At 37.8% G+C, this 22,083-nt stretch overlaps 1 protein-coding gene and 1 pseudogene across 1 annotated transcript; one reads left to right on the forward strand and one right to left on the reverse strand.

Moving 5' to 3' along the window:
* The first annotated feature begins 11,909 nt into the window (after positions 1-11,909).
* Positions 11,910-13,649, forward strand: LOC103992107 (cytochrome P450 CYP94D108-like; annotated as a pseudogene).
* A 595-nt stretch (positions 13,650-14,244) lies between these two features.
* LOC135679094 (probable L-ascorbate peroxidase 4, peroxisomal) lies at positions 14,245-21,960 on the reverse strand. Its single transcript, XM_065192507.1, has 9 exons — positions 21,733-21,960; positions 18,912-19,036; positions 17,591-17,640; positions 16,059-16,124; positions 15,930-15,978; positions 15,228-15,310; positions 15,069-15,148; positions 14,842-14,944; positions 14,245-14,653 (listed from the first exon to the last, which is right to left on the reverse strand). Exons 1-9 carry the CDS (start codon positions 21,843-21,845, stop codon positions 14,456-14,458), a joined length of 867 nt encoding a protein of 288 aa, XP_065048579.1. The 5' UTR covers positions 21,846-21,960; the 3' UTR covers positions 14,245-14,455.
* Positions 21,961-22,083: the final 123 nt, after the last annotated feature.

Here is a 22,083-nt window from a genome sequence, read left to right on the forward strand (position 1 = left end):
GTTGATCTTTGCCTATTAGCAAGAAGATTGATCGTGGAAGCTGATGGCCTCAACGGAGGAGGAATCGGGAGTGGGCATAGGTCACGACAAACGAACCACTATAAATTGGTTTCCATTTCTATTTTGTTATTTACCTTTATTGTAAACCACTTTACTTCCTCATTACTTTAATTGTACACTCTTACAAACATTTTTAAAGTTAAACACTCCTTGATACGATTTTATCGTATGAAGATTTTTGAATCGATATAATTTTTATGTACTATCACGGACTTAGCTGGTTTTGCCTAAGTTGTGCGGTACCCTTGCATGTTTGTCTATAATGGTCTACCTCCCCGAAACCTCCTATGGTCCCTTAGGACCTACGAAAGAGAAAACAGGTTAGAGAAAGCACCTCACTCGGGATCCACAAGTAATCATTTCAAGAAACACTTTATAGCCAATGCAAATTACAAACAGACTTTTACAAGCTCTAAACTATCACACAACAAATGGTCCAAATGGCCCACTACAGACTGAAATCTCTCACAAGTGTCAATATGACACAATATTTATTTACAAGCGTAAAATGGCCACCAAACCCAACTAAATTAGGGTTGTTAAGCCTTCGACCATCCTTCTACATGTTGTGCAAAGCATAAACAAACTAAAAGACACGGATATACATGAGCATTACATTAAATACCATGTTTATAGTTTTGTCTATAGCATTCTCCCTCACTTATTACTTCGACGTCTTCTTCGAAGCCTTAACTGACACTACAACTCTTCGCCTTTGTTGAGTCTTCAATCTTCTACTCCAGCTGCAATGCGCCTTTTGGCTCCCAATTGCTCTCCGCTACTATTGTTGAGTAGTTGAACTTTTGATCTGCCATGCTGCTTCAACTCGCCACTGACTCTGACTCTAGTGTGGGGTTGGCTGAGTTATATTGATCACAATTGGTTCTTGCGGATCCTTAAGATGAAGGAAAAGGCCATCCTTACTATGCACCAGTCTCTTAAATGCCTCGTGCTACTTGAACTAGGTGGATGCTTGTTGGATCTTTAACGAGCATTGTTTCGTAAACTTTTAAAGTTTTTGGGTCCTTCCTCCATAAAATTTACCCATCAACTCTTCTTTCACTTAATTGTCACTTTCAAGTAGGTTTACATCACCTCCGCTTTCGATTGACATTCTGTTGGGAAATTAAGCGAATAATCTACTCTTAGTAGCACTTATTACTATTGGTGAGGATTTGACCACTATTGTCTTTTATTTGATTTCTTCGAAGGGTCTTTGAACATATGCAGAGCTCCTTTGCTGGATAGATAAGAGAATTGGGGTACTCGGTTTCACCCATTCTTTTAAGAGTTGAGAAGGCAAAAGTTTCTTTACTTCGCTTGCCTCCTCGAGGGTTGTACTCCATGTATCGAGCTGGTTACTAGCCTTCGCCCACTCTTTGCTCACACTTTTGGAGCACTCAAAGTGTTTGCACTCCATGTGTTGAGTTAGATATTATGATTCACCTTCTCAATGTCATCGAACTTCTGAAATGCAGAAAGTTTTCACCCCAACTTGGAGTAAGTCTCTAATAGTTTTAGTCGCCTCTAGGATTATACCATCTTCTCCATCAATCCTGTCGTCTACTCCACTTAGTAGCAAAGGTACAACACTACGTACTACCTGCTTCGTTCCTTGGTCGTGCACTCTTGTACAACCCGAAGTCTTTCACTTTCAACTATCTTGATGAGAAGCTCATTGACACTGGTCTTACGAAGTTCCTTAGCCTTTGCCCTTCAACCTTATCTCGGTACTTGGAGTTTGCCTCTACATACTCCACCTCCTCGGCCCCATTCATGACCAAGTGCTCTCCCTCCATAAGAGCAAGAGATCAATGACTTCACAGAAGTCCCGTATCTGCGGTACCATGGCAGTGCCATACCCATGACCCTATTATCTGTCGTCTCATATCTGCATCCCTTTCTTCACGATCGGTAGATATGTCTTTGTGGCACTCCTCTGAATCCACATCTATTTTAACTTATGCTTAGTTTTGTGTAGCTAAGTCCCTCTGGACTCGACATCGCTTCCTCACCCCTTTCGACCCCCTACTTCAACACCTCTGTATTCTCCAAGTAGTTCCCCTTAGTCAATGGAAAGACATACTGCAACTCCCATGTATGGCCTTTGCCATCATGCTATAGGGTTCGCACCGATTCTATTCTCCTTAGCTTTCTTGGTAGCAACATTTGCTTACTCGGCTTTGTCCTCTGACTTGCCGAGCTCCCTTAAGCAAATATGAGCTTTAGAACAATCCAACTCTCTAGCTGCTCTAATCATACCTCTGCATGATCAAGTCCCTCCAATGGGACTTATTGGTACTTGCATTCAAAATTTTCCCTCAGTGATACACAACCCCCATATGCTAATGACCAAGGCTTTCATCCGATACAAAATTCGATGCACGCATATAAGACCCACCTCTATGGTACCATGGCTTTCACTCCTTGAATCCATAGCCCTTCTTGTCATCATGTTGTTCACCAAAGTGGAACTCCTAGTAGCTCCCGATCACACCTCTATATAATATAGTCCCTCACGGGATTAGATTCATGTGTATCACATTGTCGCGAACTGTTCCACCATGATCCGCTACACCATGTCACCTCCTGGTGACATCTCCATTGCATTCTAATCCTTGTGGTATGAACTCGGATTATGATCCCTTTATGTGTGGCCTCTGCCAACACATCGTAGAGCCTTTTCCACCTTCGATTGTGTTTGCTCATTTTGTAATCAGCATTCATCCACCTGCTCTCGGGTCATACCTAGACGAAATACCGCTCTAGGATAGTCCATCGCCTAGTGGCTCCTGAAGTCCACCTACTTTACCGAAATTAGTGCACCATTATCTGGATCCTATGCCTCTATCCCTACTAGCACAATATCCACTATGCACTACTCCCTTCATGGCAACTTGAATGACAATACTATGGCATATTCTTCAAGAGTACCCATCTCCGTGTCCTCTTGCCCCGTGTTAAGGCCTTTTGAACAACTTCGCCTCCACAAGTTAAGTCGCCTTAGTTCCTCCGTCAAATACTTCTTTGAGGTAAGGTGCATGTGCCTTGAAGCAGCTCCCTTCGTCTTTGGCACCATGCAAGATGAGCCTGCTCTATCAGAATAAGGGACCCATGGAACGACATGATCTCACTCTTGCCTCTACAAGAGTTAATGTCCTTGACCTCTGTCTAAGGAAAGCTCTATGCCTCTGCTCCATATTTCATCTTCTTTGTTGGCTCTCTTCATACGGCTTAGGTACTTCGCCAAGTTTCACCCAAGTTGCTCTGCTCCTCGATTTGTATTGAGTTGATGATGGTCCTCACACCCACCATTCCACGGGTTAGCCCTCCATTGAGTCCGATCTTCATATCGACTCCAAGTGTGCCATCATTTGTATTGCCTTGGATCGCTCCACCACTTGATCTCGCAATACATCCCCCCAATGCATTATCTCAAGCGAGATCATACGACGACTCATCGTCACTCGCTTAGTCTGTTGAGCTTTGTGAAGTTATTTTTTGAGGTACTCCTCCTCAATATGTGTAGTTCGTTGCATATGGTTCTCCCTTTGGAGAGTCGGGAGTTATCCCACTTGGATATCTATCCTGTTGAAGCAACTTCTCTTTTCGCTTCCTTCTCTTTGAAAGTTTTGAAGACCACCATCCCCTTAGACTACTCTGCCTTGCTGAACAAACTATGCATTATCCTGCCTCCCGAAAACACACTTGCTAGATTGTAACTCCACGTTAATACAACCCTCACTACACCCCTCAAGGCCTAACAACATGCTGAACTTACTGCACACTTCAACCTCCTACGGATGTATCCTTCTCACACTAAATAGAAAGTTTCAATGCTCTATAGCGCCGAGTTTCGGTCACCTTGGGATGGCCACGAACACTCCATCATTCACATACAAGCCTTTGCATGAGTACCGAATTCTTCGAGTTAGCAATTCCTCTCACCTTTGTGAGCTTTGCACAACTCTTTCAGTCGTTGAACAACTCATTCCACCTTATATGGTCTCATCCTTTACCAAGCGCCTCACTTGCCTTGAGCACCATCAAGTATTGTTGCCAACGTTGAGCCATAGCTCAAACTTAGCTATCCTAACCTTTGTGCGCTACACATTCTTCTCAGCTTACTTGTCCTCATAGTGCCATTCTTCTGAATGTCAATCTCAGATGCTCGCTCCTTTGAGCAACTCCTTTTCCCTACATCTTCATGCATGTTTTCCCTCCAAACGGTCGCATGTGCTGGCTGCCCTCAACGAAGCCCCGCTGGGTCCTCCACGTTTGCATGCTAAGTGTTTCTATGAGTGCTTATCCCACTCTGATACCATCTATTATGGACTTAGCTGGTTTTGCCTAAGTCGTGCGGCACCCTTGCGTGTCCGTCTGCAAAGGTTAACCTCCCCAAAACCTCCTATGGTCCCTTAGGACCTACAAAAGAGAAAATAGATTAGAGAAAACACCTCACTCGAGATCCACAAGCAATCATTTCAAGAAACACTTCATAGCCAATCCAAATTACAAACAACCTTTTACAAGCTTTGAACGATCGCACAACAAAGGGTCCAAATGGTCCACTACAGATCGAAACGGTTGTAAAACAATCAAACAACCGAACAAGTTGTAAAACAACCGAACATGTCTAGGATAAATGGGTTTACTTATTTGAAGAATTGGAAAGACATCTAAGTTAGCGAACCATTGAATTGGTTCCAAATCACTCAATTCTTCTAGATCTATATATTTTCCCTTATGTATACTTCTAGACTCAAAGGTTGGGAATTTAAGGGCATGTTGAGGGGAATCAAAGAGTATGGAATCAAAGTTTCATCTAATTTCCTCTTTCCTTTGTCCCTTGGGGATCTTCGAAGTCATGGAACTATATTAACAATGAGAGAGCTATATATAAGTAGCAAGATCAATCAATGAATTGAGAGAAAAGTTTTAGGGATTACTCTTGTAATAATCTCCAAGAGGGTTGAGATTGATCCTTAGATTTGTAGAAGATAAGGGTTTTCTTGGGTTTCTAGAGGAAGAGCAAGGAGAATGAGAAGTGGAGAAAGGTTTAGTGATGTGGAGGAGAGGTCGAGGAAGGTTTAGGGGTGGTTCTACCACCGGCCCTAACTTTGATTTTTATAGGGCAGGGTTGTGGGTAGTGGTATCACTGCTTGAGCGGTGCTACCGCCTATAAGCAATGCATATTGGCCGTGCTATCGCCAGTCCAGCTATACCACCGTCGGTGCATTGTTTTGCTCAAGATATCGTTGTTGGTTGTCTTTGTCTAGCATTTTTGCTTTTCTTTTGAGATGCAGCAAACAACTACTCTTACCTCCTTTTCTTTTGAGACAAGTAAGATCACAATCAGGTGCAAACACCCATTTGCATAAATATCATATCAAGTCATTTCATGAAACAAAGTTCACTTTTGTAAATAGAAAGAGGAAGGATTCATATGGAAAAGATCAAATATACCAATGATCTATGAATTAGATCTCTTCTTCTATGAATTGCAAATAGAAGGAATGGTAGCAAATGATCTTAAAAAAGAAAACTCTATTTTCAAAAGTCGAGAAATTCAAAAAATATAAAAGATGAACTCATACATCAGAAAGATTTAACATACCTAATTCTCTTCTAATAAAATTAAATTATTTCTCATTTAATGGTTTTATAAAAGTATCAGCTAATTGATGTTTAGTATCAATAAATTCTAAAGATATATCATGATTATTAATATGATTTCTAATAAAATGATGTCTAATGTCAATATGTTTAGTTCTAGAGTGTTGAATAGGATTTTTTGTTAAACATATTGCAATAGTGTAATCACATTTTATAGGTACGTTTTTCAAGTGAATTCCATAATCTTCTAATGTGTTTTTCATCCATATAACTTGTGCACAACATGCACTTGCTACTATATACTCAGCTTCAATTGTAAATAATGTAATTGAGTTTTATTTCTTGAAAGATCAAGAGACAAGTGCATGACATAAGAGTTAACATGTTTCATATGTGCTTTTTCTATCTATTTGACCTAAGAGTTGACATGCATCGACATAAGCAAGTAACTCAAAGTTTTTAAATTTTGGATACCATAATCCTAGATTAGGAGTTCCTTTTAGGTATCTAAAAATTCTTTTAACAGCTTTTAAATGAGACTGCTTTAGATTAGATTAAAATCTAGCACATAGTCCAACATTGAATATAATATCAGGTCTAGTTGTTGTGAGGTATAATAAACTACTTATCATACCTCTATAAGTCTTTTAATCAAAGCATTCTCCATTAATGTCTATATCTACTTTTGTAGAAGTGCTCATTGGTGTATTAATAGTTTTAGCACTATTCATATTATATTGTTTCAATAAATCTAAAGCATACTTAGTTTGACTAATAAAAATTCTATTACTTAATTATTTAATTTACAATCTTAAGAAAAAAGTTAATTCGAACATTAAGCTTTTTTCAAACTCTTGACTTATACTTTTGGCAAACGATTCACACAAAGATTCATTTGAAGAACCGAAAATGATATCATCAACATATATTTGGATAATGAGAAAATTATTTTCAAAATATTTAATAAACAATTTAGTATCGATCTTGCATTTCATAAAATTATTTTGAATAAGGAAAAAACTAATTTTAATCCATAGAGAGCCTTAGACAATTTAAACACATAACTCAGAAAAATTATATTCTCAGGTGATTATTCAACATAAACTTCTTTGAAAATAAAGTCATTATGAAAAGCACTTTTAACACCCATTTGAAATAACTTAAAATTATTACAACTAACATAGGTAAGGAGAATCCTTATGGTTTCAAGTTTAGCCATAAAAGCAAAGGCTTCTTTATAATTGATACATTTTTCTTGGTTAAAACCTTTGGCCACTAGTCTAGCCTTATTTCTAACCACGATATCAAATTCATCTTACTTATTTCTAAATATTCATTTAGTACCAATTTACCAAATGATCACTAGGTCTAGGAACAAGCTTCCATACCTCATTTATTTTAAATTGATTTAATTCTTCATGCATTGCAAAGACACATGAATCATCTTTTAGAGCTTCATCAATCCATTTAGGTTCAATTTAAGATAAAAAGACTACATTCGCATAAAATTTTTTAAAAGACGAACTAGTTTGAACACCTTTTGATATGTCTCCAAAGATTAGCTCCTTAATATGAGTATATATATACTTCCAATCCTTAGGTAAGGATTCGAAGATGCATCCAAGTTACTTGAGGGAAGAGAATGTTCATTCAAAATTAAAGCATTAAAATCAAAATCATCATCAAAATTGTTTTTCTTAAATTTGGAAAGCTCATTAAAAATAACATGAATGGATTCCTCTATAACTTAAGTTCTTTTATTAAAGACACGGAAGGCTTTAGAAATTAAGGAATAACCAAGAAAAATATATTCATTGGATTTAGCATCGAATTTTCCTAAGGCATCTTTTTCATTTGAAACAAAACATTTACAATCGAAAACTTTAAAATATGATTTATTGGGTTTTTTGTTATTCCATAATTCATAGGGAGTTTTGGAAAGTAATAGTCTTACGAGAACCTTGTTCATGATATAGCATATCGTGTTAACAGCTTCAGTTCAAAAATATTTGAATAGGCTATGATCGATTAACATAGTTCTTACCATTTCTTGTAAGCTCCTATTTTTTTTCTTTTAACTACTTTATTTTATTATAGATTTCTTGGAGTAAAGAAATTGTGGTTATACCTATTTGACTCAAAAAAAAAATTAAAAATCATTGTTTTGAAATTTATCATCGTGATCACTATGAATAGATAAAATCATAAAACCATTTTCATTTTGAACAAATTTACAAAATTTCGAGAAATATTTAAAACAATTACTTTTGTGAGCTAAGAAGTATGTCCAAGTGTATTTACTAAAATCATAAATAATTACAAATGTATATTTAGTACCTTCTAGGCTTATTATATCAATTGGACCAAATAAATCTATATGGATCAATTGTAGAGATGCTTATTTAATTCTTTAATTTGAAACTACTTTTTATTTGTTTTCCTAATTGATATGCATCATAAACTTTGTCTTACTACTTTTTATTTGTTTTCCTAATTGATATGCATCATAAACTTTGTCTTTGACAAACTTCACGCTAGGCATTCCTCTTACAAGTTCTCTAGTTAAAATTTGAGAGATTAGTTTCATTCTAGCATGACCTAATCTCCTATGTCATAGCCATGCATCATTGTCTAAAGCCAAAAAACATGTTTCATCGTAAAAATCGTCAATATCAATAATATACACATTATTGTTTTTTAAGACAATCATAGATCTATTTTTGTGTAGTATTTCAATGATACAAGCATTAGATTCAAATTTGATAATATATCATTTATCACATAATCGACTAATGCTTAGTATATTATATTTTAAACCATCTACTAATAATATCTTCAATTAAAATGTTTGATTTGTTACCTATATTTCCTTTCCCAATAATTTTCCTTTGTTATTGTCTCCAAAGGTGACAAATCATTTGTCTTGGCTAGTGAGCTTAGAAAAGTGTGTTGGATCTCTGGTTATGTACCTTGAGCATCTACTATCAAAGTACTATCTCTTACTCCTAGATTGTGATTGTAGACATATCTATAAGAAATGAGATTTTCTTTTAGGTACCTATTTAACCTTGAGTTCTTCATAAATATATCTACCTATCATTGAGTGATTTATGGTTCCTTTAGGAACCCAAACTAATTTGTGTGGACTATATTTTTAAAATGGACATTTGTAGGCAAAATGACCATATTTTTCACAAAAATTATATTTTTATCTAGGTGAGACATGTAATGTAGGTCCTTTAACGAAAATAGTTGACTTTTGTTGAATGTTACTCACAAAGCCAATTCCTTCCTTTCTATAAACATAACTCTTATTAGCAAGGATCATGTTTAGATATTTATTTTCTATTTTATTTTTTTCTAGCATTTCTTGTAGTAAAGAGTTTTCTTTCTTAAGTGAATCTATCTCATCACACTTAGTGCAAGAAACTAGCATACTATCATCATGCTCATTTTTTAATTTATTAAATTCACTAACAAGAGAAGTATACTCCTTCTTTAACAAATTATATTTTTTACCAACTAACTTACATTCATCATATAGATCATTGAAAGAGATAAGTAAATTATCATAAACTAAATGAGATTCGAGTGAGTCACTTACCTCGTCATTGAGCATCATTAGAGTGTAGTTAGCAACTTCTTCTTTGTTAGTTGGCTCCTCGTTTTCGGATACAATCGAATCATCTCAAGTTTCTTTGAGCGTCTTTTTTTTCTTTGGTTGCTTCTTCTTTATTTAGGGACATTCACCCCGGCATCTTGCATTCATAGCAAATTACTTGGTCATTTTTTAATTCACTTTTTTTCTTAGTGTCTTGTTTTGTTTTGTTCCTTTTTAAGAATTTTTTAAACTTTCTTATAAGAAGTGGCAAGTCATCATCATTATCTTCGTCATCACTTGAGTTTTCACCCAAGTGGTCTTCTTTGGTTCTAAGTGTCATGTCCTTCCTATTCTTTGGAAGGTTGTTCCTAAGTTTATCTTGTGTTATATACGTCATTTCATATGTTATCAAGGACCTGATAAGTTCTTCAAGCAAAAAGTTATTAAGATCTTTTGCTTCTTGTATTACCATTACTTTAGGATCCTAACTTTTTGAAAATGATCTTAATATCTTGTTAACAAGTTCAAAATTAGAAAAACTTTTACCAAATGCTTTTAGACCATTGATGACATCCGTAAAACATATATACATGTCTCCAATAGTCTAACTTGGTTTCATACGAAACAACTCGTAGCTGTGAATCAAAAGATTAATTTTCTGACTCTTTAACCCTACTTGTGCCTTCGTGTGTGACTTCAAGTGTGTGCCAAATCTCATGTGTAGTTTCGTATATAGAAACCCGATTAAATTCATTCTTATCAAGAGCGCAAAATAAAGCATTCATTGCTTTATCATTCAAAGAGAAAGTCCTCTTTTTCAAATCATTTCATTCATTCATTAGTTTGGAAGACTTCTCAAAACTACTTTCAACAATGTTCCATAAATTGAAATCCATAAAAAGTAAGAAGATTTTCATTCTAGTTTTCCAATGCGTGTAGTCCGTTCCATTGAACATAGGAGGACGAGTGATAGAAAAACCCACTTGGTTGCTAGCAAAAGTCATCTCTCTTGGGTATTAAACCAAAAAGAGATAAACCTCACTCTGATACCAATTGTTATGATCGAGTCGGCACTAAGAGTGAGGGCGGGTAAATTAGTTCTTACTATAAAATTTTCTTCGATTAAAAAAAATTCAATGATTTTGAAAAGTTTGATTTGATGAAACCCATATCGGAATTGATATCGAAAGTATGTTTCACTTGAAGTAAATGTAATAAGCAATTAAAAATAGAGAACAATAGTAATGAAGAGCAAAAGAGAGTGCACACCAAATTTATAGTAGTTCAGTCATTGTGACCTACATCCACTCCCGATTCCTCCTCCGTTGAGGCCACCAACGTCCATTAACGGTCTTCCTTCAATGGATGAAGATCAACCACACTCTTATAATACTTTTTTCTTTTCACGAGTTTAGGAGACAACCTTTACAAGCCTTACACCTCTTCTTGAATGATTATAAAAGTAGAAGGGGAGGACATTTAGAAATTTTACAACCCAAAATCTCAAGATTTTTATTCACACTTTCATTCCCTTTTATGCTGAAAAGAGTGGGATATTGATAGGCCCCAATGGCTTCAATGAAGCCAAAAAGTGCCTCATCCTGTGTTTCTAGGGTATTGACGGTACCATCGTCATTATTAGGCGATATCATCGCTTACAGACTGACACTGGGCGATACCACCACCTAGTTTAGGCGGTACGACCACTCGACAAAGCCTCGGAGACTAGGCTTTGGCAATACCACTACCTAGCAGCATTAACTGCCGATGGTACCACCGCCCATTTTGAACGGTACCATTGCCCAGACCACTTGAGAGGCTAAGCCTCAAGCGATACCACCGCCTAGTCTAAACAGTGCCATCGCCTAACATGGCTCTAAGTGGCTGAATGGGTCATCCAACCGGCCCAATTCAGCCTTGTTAATGGTCTAATTGGTCCCTAATTAAGTTAATATGATTTTTCTCAAAACTAACTCAAACTAAAATCCTAACTATGATAATAAGGCTAAAACAATTATGATACAAGTAATCTAAGTTATCCGGCACGTCAATTGTTCAATCGAACTCTCGGTAAATTTCTAGCGAACTCTCGACGATCTTCCGATGAGCTTTCGGCGAACTCCCGATGAACTTCCAATGAGCTATCATTGCATCGTCCCCAATCCTTCGGTGTATCTCCCGATTCATCCGGCCCAATACCTGATCATTGACTCTGGCCCGACTTCGACTCTTCTTTAATTATTTTATCTTTCTCACGATCATAGTTAATCCTGCATCACTTATCTCATTAGATCATTAATTTCATCATCAAAAATCGAGATTTAACAAAAATTACACTTAATCTTTTAGAAAATAAAAATCCTAAAGGTATAAAGAAAAAAAAAAGGCGTTTTGTGCCATTTGGGTTTTAGTCTTAAATATTACAACACGGTATCGACGTGGCATGTCACGTTACATATATAAAAAATATTTTTTATTCAGAAGCTACAATAACCGATAGTAGCTGTAAAATAAACATTATATAAAATAGCCATCTTAAATATTGTGATGCATCTGCCTCGACATTGCTTAATAACACGTCAAGTTATCTCTCTATCTCTCTCACATAAGAACTGCTAGCATAAAAACTTTGACTACGCGTTTCGCGATCACTCGCGCATGCATCGATCTGGCATCGCAATGTTTATGTGCCACGAGTTGCTCGCCTCCTTTTCTCATTGACAACTACTTGCGAGGAGGCTAAAGAAGGTGATCGGAAATGGAGTTTTTCTTGGGTTCTTCTCTCTTCTTCCTCCTCCCCCTCCTCCTCTTCTCTTTCCTTTGCCCCGCCCTTCTCTTCTTCAGTAAACGCCCCTTTTCCTCTCCGGCCAATGGCTGCAGCAGCCTCAAGAGCTACTTCCTCATGGGACACCTCCCCCACCTCATCAAGAACAGGCGTCGGCTACTGGAGTGGTCTGCGGAGCTCATCCTCGCATCCCCCACCGGCACCGTCACCGTCGCCCCCGTCGTCTTCACCGGCAACCCCTCCAACGTCGAGCACATGGCCAAGGCCAACTTCGGCAACTACCCCAAGCACGGAGCCTTCATCTCGCCCGTCCGCGACTTCCTCGGCTGCGGCATCCTCAACGTCAATGGCGAGGAGTGGCGCCTCCAGCGCAAGGCCGCCAGCTACGCGTTCAACACTACCTCACTCCGCGCCTTCGTCTTCGACAAGGTCGACCGCGAGATCGTCGGCCGGTTATTCCCTTTGATGAGGGAAGCTAGTCAAAGCGATGAGGTGTTGGATCTCCAAGATGTGCTCGAGCGCTTCGCCTTTGATACCATCTGTAGCCTGGTATTGGGGGAGGATCCCGGGTGCCTCGGCGGCGGCCACGGGAGCGAAGAGAAAGAGGGGGAGAGGTTCTTCCGCGCGTTCGGCGACGCCGTACACCTCAGCATCGAGCGGGCGCTGCAGCCACTCCCGCTGGTCTGGAAGGCCAAGAAGTGGCTCGATATCGGGTCAGAGCGGCGGCTACGGGAGTCGATGGCGATCGTCCACGGATTCGTCGACAGATGCATGCGGTCGAGAAGGATGCGGACGAGCGGGGACGGCGGCACCGATTTCCTTTCTCGGTTCGACCAGAGGGAACTCAATTCTAACGAGCTCATTCGCGACATCCTCATCAACTTCGTGCTTGCAGGGCGCGACACGACGCCCGCGGCACTGACCTGGTTCTTCTGGGTCCTCGCCTCGCAGCCCCAAGTAACGAACAAGATAAGGGAAGAGATCGAACTCATCCGATCCCGACGAGCTGAGGAAGACGGCAGAAGAGCCTCGTTCACGATGGAGGAGCTGCGGGAGATGAACTACCTCGAGGCGGCGACATCAGAGTCGTTGCGGCTGTACCCGCCGGTGCCGCTGGTGCCAAGGAGCTGTTCAGAGGAGGAGGAGCTGCCGGACGGGGCGCGGATGCGGAAGGGGTGGGTGCTGATGTACAACGCGTATGCCATGGGGAGGAGGGATGAGATATGGGGGGAGGACTGCAGGGAGTTCAAGCCGGAGCGGTGGCTGGAGGAGGAGGAGGGGGTGTTCCGGGCCAAGAGCCCGTTCGTGTACCCGGTGTTCCATGGAGGGCCGAGGATGTGAATGGGGAAGGACGTGGCGTACGTGCAGATGAAGGCGATCGCGGCGAGCATCCTGGAGAGGTTCGAGATGGAGGTGGTGGAGGCGAGCGGGAGGCATCAGTTGCTGATGACCATGAGAATGGAAGGAGGGTTGCTGGTGAAGGTAAAGGAGAGGAGCAGTGGGAAGTGTGCTTGGAACGCACCATCTATATGAAAAAATATATATTATTGACAAATGAAATGCATTTTATCCTTGATCAATATATAAGGACATGAGCACATATAAAATTAAATTTACTATCATCAATTTAAATTGAAGCATCTGAAACTACGTAGGTTTCGATTTTCCAAGTTTATAGGTCACTAATTTCACGTCAAGCTTCCAAGTCTATGGGTCATTATTTTCACATCAAGCATTCAAGTAAAAGAGATCGTCACAGTTTATTCAATCTCATATCTCAAATGAGAGGTTGATTGTTGTAATGATATACAGGGATGGATGCATTTAGTACCATTAAATATATTTTGACCACGACATTCCAAGTTATATGTGAAGGCATCAACAACATATTAGCTAAACAAGACAACAAATGCTTCAAAAATTTTCTATGACATAAAATCAAACACTTGTAGAAGCAAAATGTTCCAATTACTTAGTTGGTTATTAATTGTTCTAAATTACTTGACTCGCTGCTTTCTTTGTAACTCCAACAGTATGAATTGCTGGTGTGAGGATGCTAAAAATTTTAAGGCATATAAATATGTGAGAAACTTGTATGTGTATCTTTCTGTGGTTTACAAATGTGCCTACTGAGCTTATTCAAACAAAGAACGTCTAAAGAACCATCAGATACTATAAGATATGAGCAAAGTGCTGTAGTATATGCTTAAGTTCAGAATCTATAAAATATATTTGTCCTAGAATAACATTAAAGACTCTCAAGTTTATCACAGTATTCCAATAGAAGAAATATAAAACTGTGGCGTATCATCAATTATTACTTCAGTATCACAGTATCTGTCTTGTACTTGGATGCATTAGATATGTGGGGCAGAAGATGAACCTGACCAAATTTATTTTCTCCTAGAGGCTTCATAGCAGTAACTAAGGATCACAACAGCGGCAGCAACAGCAACTCCAAAAGCACTTTGTGCTAAAACAGCACTAGTTGCAATTGTTTTGGTGGTAGAACCAGTTTGTCGTGAAGTAAATCCCAGTTCTGATAATTTCTTGTGTGATTCTGCATAATCTTTGAAAAAAAGCTCCTCATCCTAGCAAAAGTTAGCTTAGATTGGCTTATGAGATGAACAAAATATAAAAATGTAGAAAAGAAAAAAAAATCATCTAGATATTCCTAGTGCCGTATTATAATGTATCTGAATGTAAATGGTATTTTCTATTAACCAACAAGTTAAATAACATGCCAATCATCGTAAAATAACATACAAATCAAGTGTACCTTAGCATACAGCTCAACATAGCGTCTAAACTCAGGGTCATGTAACAGAGCATTATCAGTTGGAAGCTTCAAAAGTCCCTCTGTTTCTCCCTTGAGCAATTCACTGTCAAGTGACAAATTTTAGTGGGTTTCTCTAGCATATTCATAGTGCTCTTAAGTAAGCAATAATAAAAATGATCCATGAAATTTTTTTGTTTTGCCTTCAAACAATTCATTGTTCATCTTACATGAAATACGAGTTGTCAAATTTGAGGGGTTCAACTGTCCAGGCACCTTCAAATCCTGACCTTTCAGGATGAGCCCTTCCCTTTAAGAGAAAAATTATTTGTTAGTCGACAAACTTATCGTTCATGCAATGTCAGCAATTAAAATGATAAGGTGACTACCAGTGTGTGTCCACCAGAAAGTGCCACGATATCCTTATCTGATAAACCCATCCTGTAAAAGATGTCTCTCAGATGGGGCGCACCTGCAACCAAATGACATATATATGCACATATGACTGCTTGTAGACAAACGGTATACCCTTATAGATCAACATTAAAAGAAGAATTTAAAAGAATGTACTCCATATCAATGATATGAAACATTTTAGAGAACAAAACCTAGTACATTTACAATAACGATCAACTTGTCTCCCCAGCAATGGGTATGTATGCTCATTGGATCTGGAAGAGTCTTTGGATATTCAAGTAAATGTGACAAGAACACTTGGCATCACAAATAAAACATAAACAACACACTTTTACCAATTTGGTATTTGCAAAACAAATCCATTGCATGAATATATGAACTCCACAGGATTGGAAATGTTGAAATATCACAGCAAATAACTCAAAAGGAGAAACTTAAAAACTTCAATTAAAAGATAGAATTTGAAAAATATAATAATCCTAACCATTAAACGTTCTACCAGAAGATTATACAAAATGTAGTTTAACTGACGTCATAAATACCAGGGAGATACTTTTTATTGTTTCCAGAAAAGCAAGTGTAAAAATGTCAAGACAATTATTCAGTATTCACATCATGCAAAGTGCTACAGTCCTTTTGGACACTGAAATAAATAAATAAGTTTCATAGTGAACCTTGCTTAGCATCAGGAAGCCGTCCTTCTCTTGGGCAAACTGATGAATCCTGGTACAACAAAAGAAAGCATAACCAGTATGTATTTGTCAGATAACCAGTCGGTTACAAAAAAATGCCTTATCATGTACCCGTCTTCCTGGAACAAAGTCAATGGTCGGTCCTCCAGTCACTTCAACAGCCACAACTCCAGCCAGCTGGACATTATGATATTTTAGTTAATTTTGGTTTATGGCTCATTCGATGACAAATAAGAGTTGACATATAAAACAATCAATATCCAGAAAAATAAGGAGGCCTAGGGCACAAGGATCTTGCCAATAGAATGTTTAATAATGTTAAGTGTAGCATTGTCATGGTGATAGGGGCTGCCCTCTATTAAATAAGCATAGCTATTCTTAAATAGGTAATATGAAATTAATTTCTTATTCTTAACTTAAAGGCTACAGAATCTACATCCTCTGGTAGCAAACAAAAAGAAAATATCAAAACAAAAAGAGTAAATATTCAATTAGATGCAATCCAAATAAAAGATAAAATGAGAGATAATCGTCTTAGATGACATGAACACGTAGAAGACATCCGGACGTAATAGTTAGACAAGGTGAGTCGATTATGATAAATGATATGAGACAAGGATGTGGTAAAGGGAAACCTAAAGAACCTTATTACAAATAATTAAAAGAAATCTGAATGCTCATAATTTACTTAAGAGATATTGTTTTATTCAATGAGGATGGAACATGCAGAAGACATCTGGACGTAATAGTTAGACAAGGGGAGTCAATTATGATAAATGATATGAGACAAGGATGTGGTAAAGGGAGACCTAAAGAACCTTATTGCAAATAATTGAAAAATCTGAATGCTCCTAATTTACTAAGAGATATTGTTTTATTCAATGAGGATGAACCTTGGTGAACTAGTAAAATTGCTTCTTTGCGATTTGGCTGATCAAGAATTGAGATGGAAACATTCTTTCTGGTTGGAGGAACAAGGTAATATATTTTGACCCCCCCTTAAACCCCGCAATGGCACGAGTCTAATGGGATCTCTGGTTTTGAGCTCAATAGTGTGAGAAGCTTCATGTAGCTGATGCCAAATATTGGGGATATTAAGCCTTATTGTTCTTGTTGTTGTGAAAGGGTAATTATTCAACTATGCGACAACATATATCGGTTCCCAAAATTCGAGTTATATCACTTGCTTGCTCATGTCCTTCACAGTTCATATCTCAGCTAATGTTACTGCCATATCTTAAAAGATGAACATAGGACTATAAATGTCAGGATGACAATTCTAAACCAAGTGAGATGTCACCTTAAATTTTCTAGTCTTAACTTCTGCAGTCAGTGACCTCATAAATCAATCACTCTAGCTTAGTTGAGCTTTTTTAGTCATGCTTCATGATGGTTTTGTAGTCAAAATTGCTGACTTTTGCTGTCATCGTATTAGTGGCCCACATAAATCTCTGCTATAGCTTAGATGGGCTTTTCTAGTCATGTTTCAGTATTCCTCGATAAAACCCAACTAGTTCCCTTGAACTTAAACAAGCAACAAAAATTAAAACACAAGAACCATGTTAACAGGTCTTACATCTTTTCCAATCCACATAACTTTAATTTATTTACTACTAGAATCAGAAAGTTAAGCGTATGGTCACCTGGTAAAGATCAGCATATGTAATCCTGGGATGCTTCCTCTTCACAGGCTCTGATGACAACATAAACAAAAATAAAGGAAAAGAATACTGAGGTGACAGCAACATTGGTTTGAATGAAGACAAATTGAAATAAAAAATATAAATTCATGAGATGAAATGGTTTGTCATTGGTAAAGCTACAACGTATATGTGAAGAAGAAAAAATGTGGCAACTTCCAGAGATGTATAACATTAAATAAGGTACTAAGAACTGGAATTATACGATAAGTACTCTGATCTTTTGAAAAATCCAATAGCAGTTGAAGTCATCATGTCACTTATAAGAATAAAATTTGCAGTTCTGAACTAAGAAAAATTTGTGAAAGCTTCAAAACCTATTATCTCAACTTGTGTTACATTAAGAACCAGAGAACTATTAAAGTCTTTGTATTCAGTTTGCACTTCCGAAAAATGCACCATGACCTTTAGGAAGCACCCTTGCAGCAAAAGATTAACTGCATGATGCAAACTGCAAGACATGATTTTTCTAATATCTTTCAGAATTTCATCTTTTACTAATCCTGATGAGAAAGGGCAAAGTGAAGATCTAGAAAGTGAAAGTGAGATATCAATTCTGATTGTCAGAATGTGAAACAACGATAATAATTAGTTACTACTTCGAGTATATGCGATTCAAAATATAAATCGAGCAAACAACCACATAAGAAGTTTCCTTAATGAAGCCCACTTAATGTCAGTTATGTTCCATATTGTTTCCACTTCAATAAGAAAATGATAGGATAAAGATAACAATGATGAAAATGATGGAAAGAATTTCTATGTCCCTGTAGAGTTGCAGTAGATTTATCTAGAAGCAAGGTTTACCGTACCGGACTGTACCGCCCGGTACAGGCGGTACGTACCGGTCCGACAGACCAGCGGTACGCGGACCGTCCCGTACCGTACCGAGTACTGTACTAATGTACAGTAACACTGTAGTAGTGTACAGTTGCAATGTAGCAGTGTACAGTGCTCGGTACACGTGAGTGTACCGCTCGGTACACCTGGGTGTACCGCTCGGTACACCTGGGTGTACCGAGCGGTATACCGTACCGTACCGGTACCGAGCCCGGGTCGAAACGCCGGTACGGTACGGTACGGCGAACCTTGTCTAGAAGTATGATTGCTTATATCCTTGCATTCCTATAATTTTATTGGGATCTGAAGCCTACAGAGTACAAACAAAGATGCAAACGTGAAACAGCAAGCAATAAGTTAAGGACAGTTTTTGTATAGATACCAAGTTTTTATGCATTCATGTACAAAAAATTAAAAAACATACCACAGAGATCTATAGCTATTTTTAAGCCAGAATTTGAACCATGAGTGAACTCTTCCTCATGCCTAATTGAGCCATTTGGGCCACCAGTTTTGGTATTTACATCAAAAGTTCCAGCATCATGCCATCTGAAAGAAAATCAGAAAGACAACTTTGGAATTTTTCTAATAAACAGCAAGCACCAGAAGAACTATGCTATAAACAATTCTACTTTCAAAAAATTCTTAGGATTTGAAATATGATGGGGTAACCTTGCAAAACAGAAAAACCTTTGCAAATGAAACCATGAAGGAACTTGTAACATATGACCTGCAAAGAACTCTTTGGATAAAAAGCTTCTAAATGGATAAAAACACTCCAAGTGCCTTCAAATAAAGTGTCAATTTAAACTGTACATACTTTTTATATGGTACTGGGTGTGCCCTTTATTTATACTTTTATATGGGATACCATGAAACAAATCATGTAAACAAAAATGGTAGACAAAGTTGCGTAGGATGACTAACATATCAAGTCAAAAATGCTCCAATACTGAAAAAGTAGGATTTAAGGCCTAGAGCCCCATAGAAATACAAAAATAGCTAAAGGAAACTGCCAAAATGTGCTAACTCAACCAAAGCCCTTCTGCATAACGTTTTATGCAGTTAACATTCGAAACACAACCATGTTTACTAAATTAAAAAAATCGAATTATGCATGTATGCGAGGTAATCATGCAACACACATTCTTTCAATGCTAACTATCTCATAATAATCCACCTTATATAAGCTTCATGTGCTCTTTTCCCAGGAACATAATACTAGACAATATCATATATATATATATATATATATATATATATATATATATATATATATATATATATAATATTGTACTGAAATGTTACAGAACATTAACCAATAAGCTACCAGAACAAGCAACCATAAGATAACACTATATATTTTTCTTCCATATTTAGCCAATACAGAGATTCAATACCTCTTTTTTTAACTTCAAATACTACAGAGACCATCCGAAATAGGGGTTGCATGCCAGACTAAAACACAAAAGGAAAGAAATTTATTATATGGCAAGTCAAGCCCATCACAATCAGCCACTAGCATGCTGTATGTACTTTATTGTTCCATGATGTACATGATGTGCAGGTATGTACCTCATTTATAAAATCCAAAGAAAGATTATAACATTGTTTTATTCTTATAAAGAAAGTCACTAAGCAAATAAAAGAACAATAAATAACTCCAAGATTATTGACAGAGAAAGCAGCACAGACTGTTGAATGCCAGGGTTAGACTTGTGCTGGATCAACCTTTATGTATAACAAGAGTTACAAGAAACCAAAAAATTCAAACTTTTCTCTGTAGGACAATGTCCAAGCTTCCAAAGTAAGAACTTTGTAATTTGTATCTATCTTATAATCAAAATGAAATTCTGAAACCATGATACAGCAGTCCAGATCCAAGCTACTTAAGCCAATAGATCTCATAATATTTTAAGTCTACAAAGTGTATAAATGTGACTACTATAAATCTTTTAGGCTTCATTGATTGGGTAGTTTATACACTAGCATAGCATATGTTGTCTATGTCAATAATCAAGGTGTTACTCAAGAGAAGGAAATAAATGTTATGGAAATTATCACATATAACAGCAAGGAAGTTAAGGTTGTTGCCAATGAATTGCACAAATTTAGATCCTCCACACGAGAACACTGGAAGAGAGTAAACTTGTAAGAGGACATGAAGCAAAATGGCACAGTGATTATTTAAGTAATATTATTTTACCAACTCATTTATCCCACAAACAATTCCTATTATCACCAAATAAATACATATAATAAAATATAACATATAAAACCATTAAAAGAAATCATATCTTGTCACATAACCATATCATTTTCTTATGAAAAACCTCCACCAATGAAATTTTAACTTATAGGTCCCATTTGATTATGTTCAGTTTCACCCTTCATTTCATAATGTTCTTTTACCTATAGCCACAAAAATGTCCATAATGTTGGAAAATTTCTCAATAATGTAGGGTCTATAACGAAGGATATAGGTGTATGTAAGAGCCTGTGTGGTATTAAAAAGGAAAACCCACAATAGCATAGAACAAAACTATGAGTGCCCAGAGAGATGAAATCACGATGATTTAACCTATGCGTAACATATATCTCATCCAGCCAAGGTATGAAAGTTGAGTTTCCATATGATAGAAGCAAATTTTTTTTGTCAATTGGACACAATTTTATAGCCAAAAGACACATACCTTTATAAAAGGTGTTGAAAGGGAAAAGTTTACAAAAAGTGTTTTCTGAGCTAAAAGAAGTTCCGTTCAACCCAGCCATAGCTGAGTCGATATGCATCCAGGAGAGCTTCAAAATCCCCACAGCGCCTTGTTGTGTGGTTAATTCATAATTGATGTAGAAGAAGAGAAAAAAAAAGGGTTCTGAGGCCAACATCTTGCCTTCAGCCAACACCATCCGGTAAAAATCCCTACAGCTGTTAACGCGATGCAATTAAGGGATTCAACATCAAAATTCACCATGTGATGTATCCGCTATCTTTGACAAAAGAATTCATCGAGAAATAAATTAATTAATCTAGACAGTACTTCTGCGCGAAAGGATGTTTTCGAGATAAATCGATTTGAGGGATTCCGACATCATCACATGGCATCACCACATAGATCACTAAAATAGCAACAAAGGTGAAAATACTTGGATCGAAAGAAAACACGCGATTTCGGGTAGCGTAAAGGAGTTTGCATGACGCATCATCATCGAGAGGACGGGTCTCGATTCGGGAAGGTCGTACTCACGCGAGGCGAAGCATGATGGGGGCGCAGTTCTTGCTGGCGATGAGGGCTCGAAAGTCTCGGCGAGCCTTCTCGATCTCCTTGAGGTACTCCGCGTCCACCACCGGGGCCGCCATTCCCAGAGAGAAATCGCGAAGAGGCAAATGGAGATCTCGGGGTTCTCGGTTTCAATAGGCGAACGAGTAGACGCCAAGGAGGAGAGAGAAAGATATGGTTTTATTGGCCACTCGCTTCCCGAAGCGCTTCACCAACCACACGCAGTGAGATGATAACAGTACTCGTTTGACACTGCCTTGAGCTTGATCAGGCTTCGAATCGAACCCAACATCAGATCGAGTTCCAACCGTCTGATGC

This window comes from Musa acuminata, chromosome BXJ1-7 (genome assembly GCF_036884655.1).
Source record: "Musa acuminata AAA Group cultivar baxijiao chromosome BXJ1-7, Cavendish_Baxijiao_AAA, whole genome shotgun sequence".
NCBI lineage: Eukaryota > Viridiplantae > Streptophyta > Magnoliopsida > Zingiberales > Musaceae > Musa > Musa acuminata.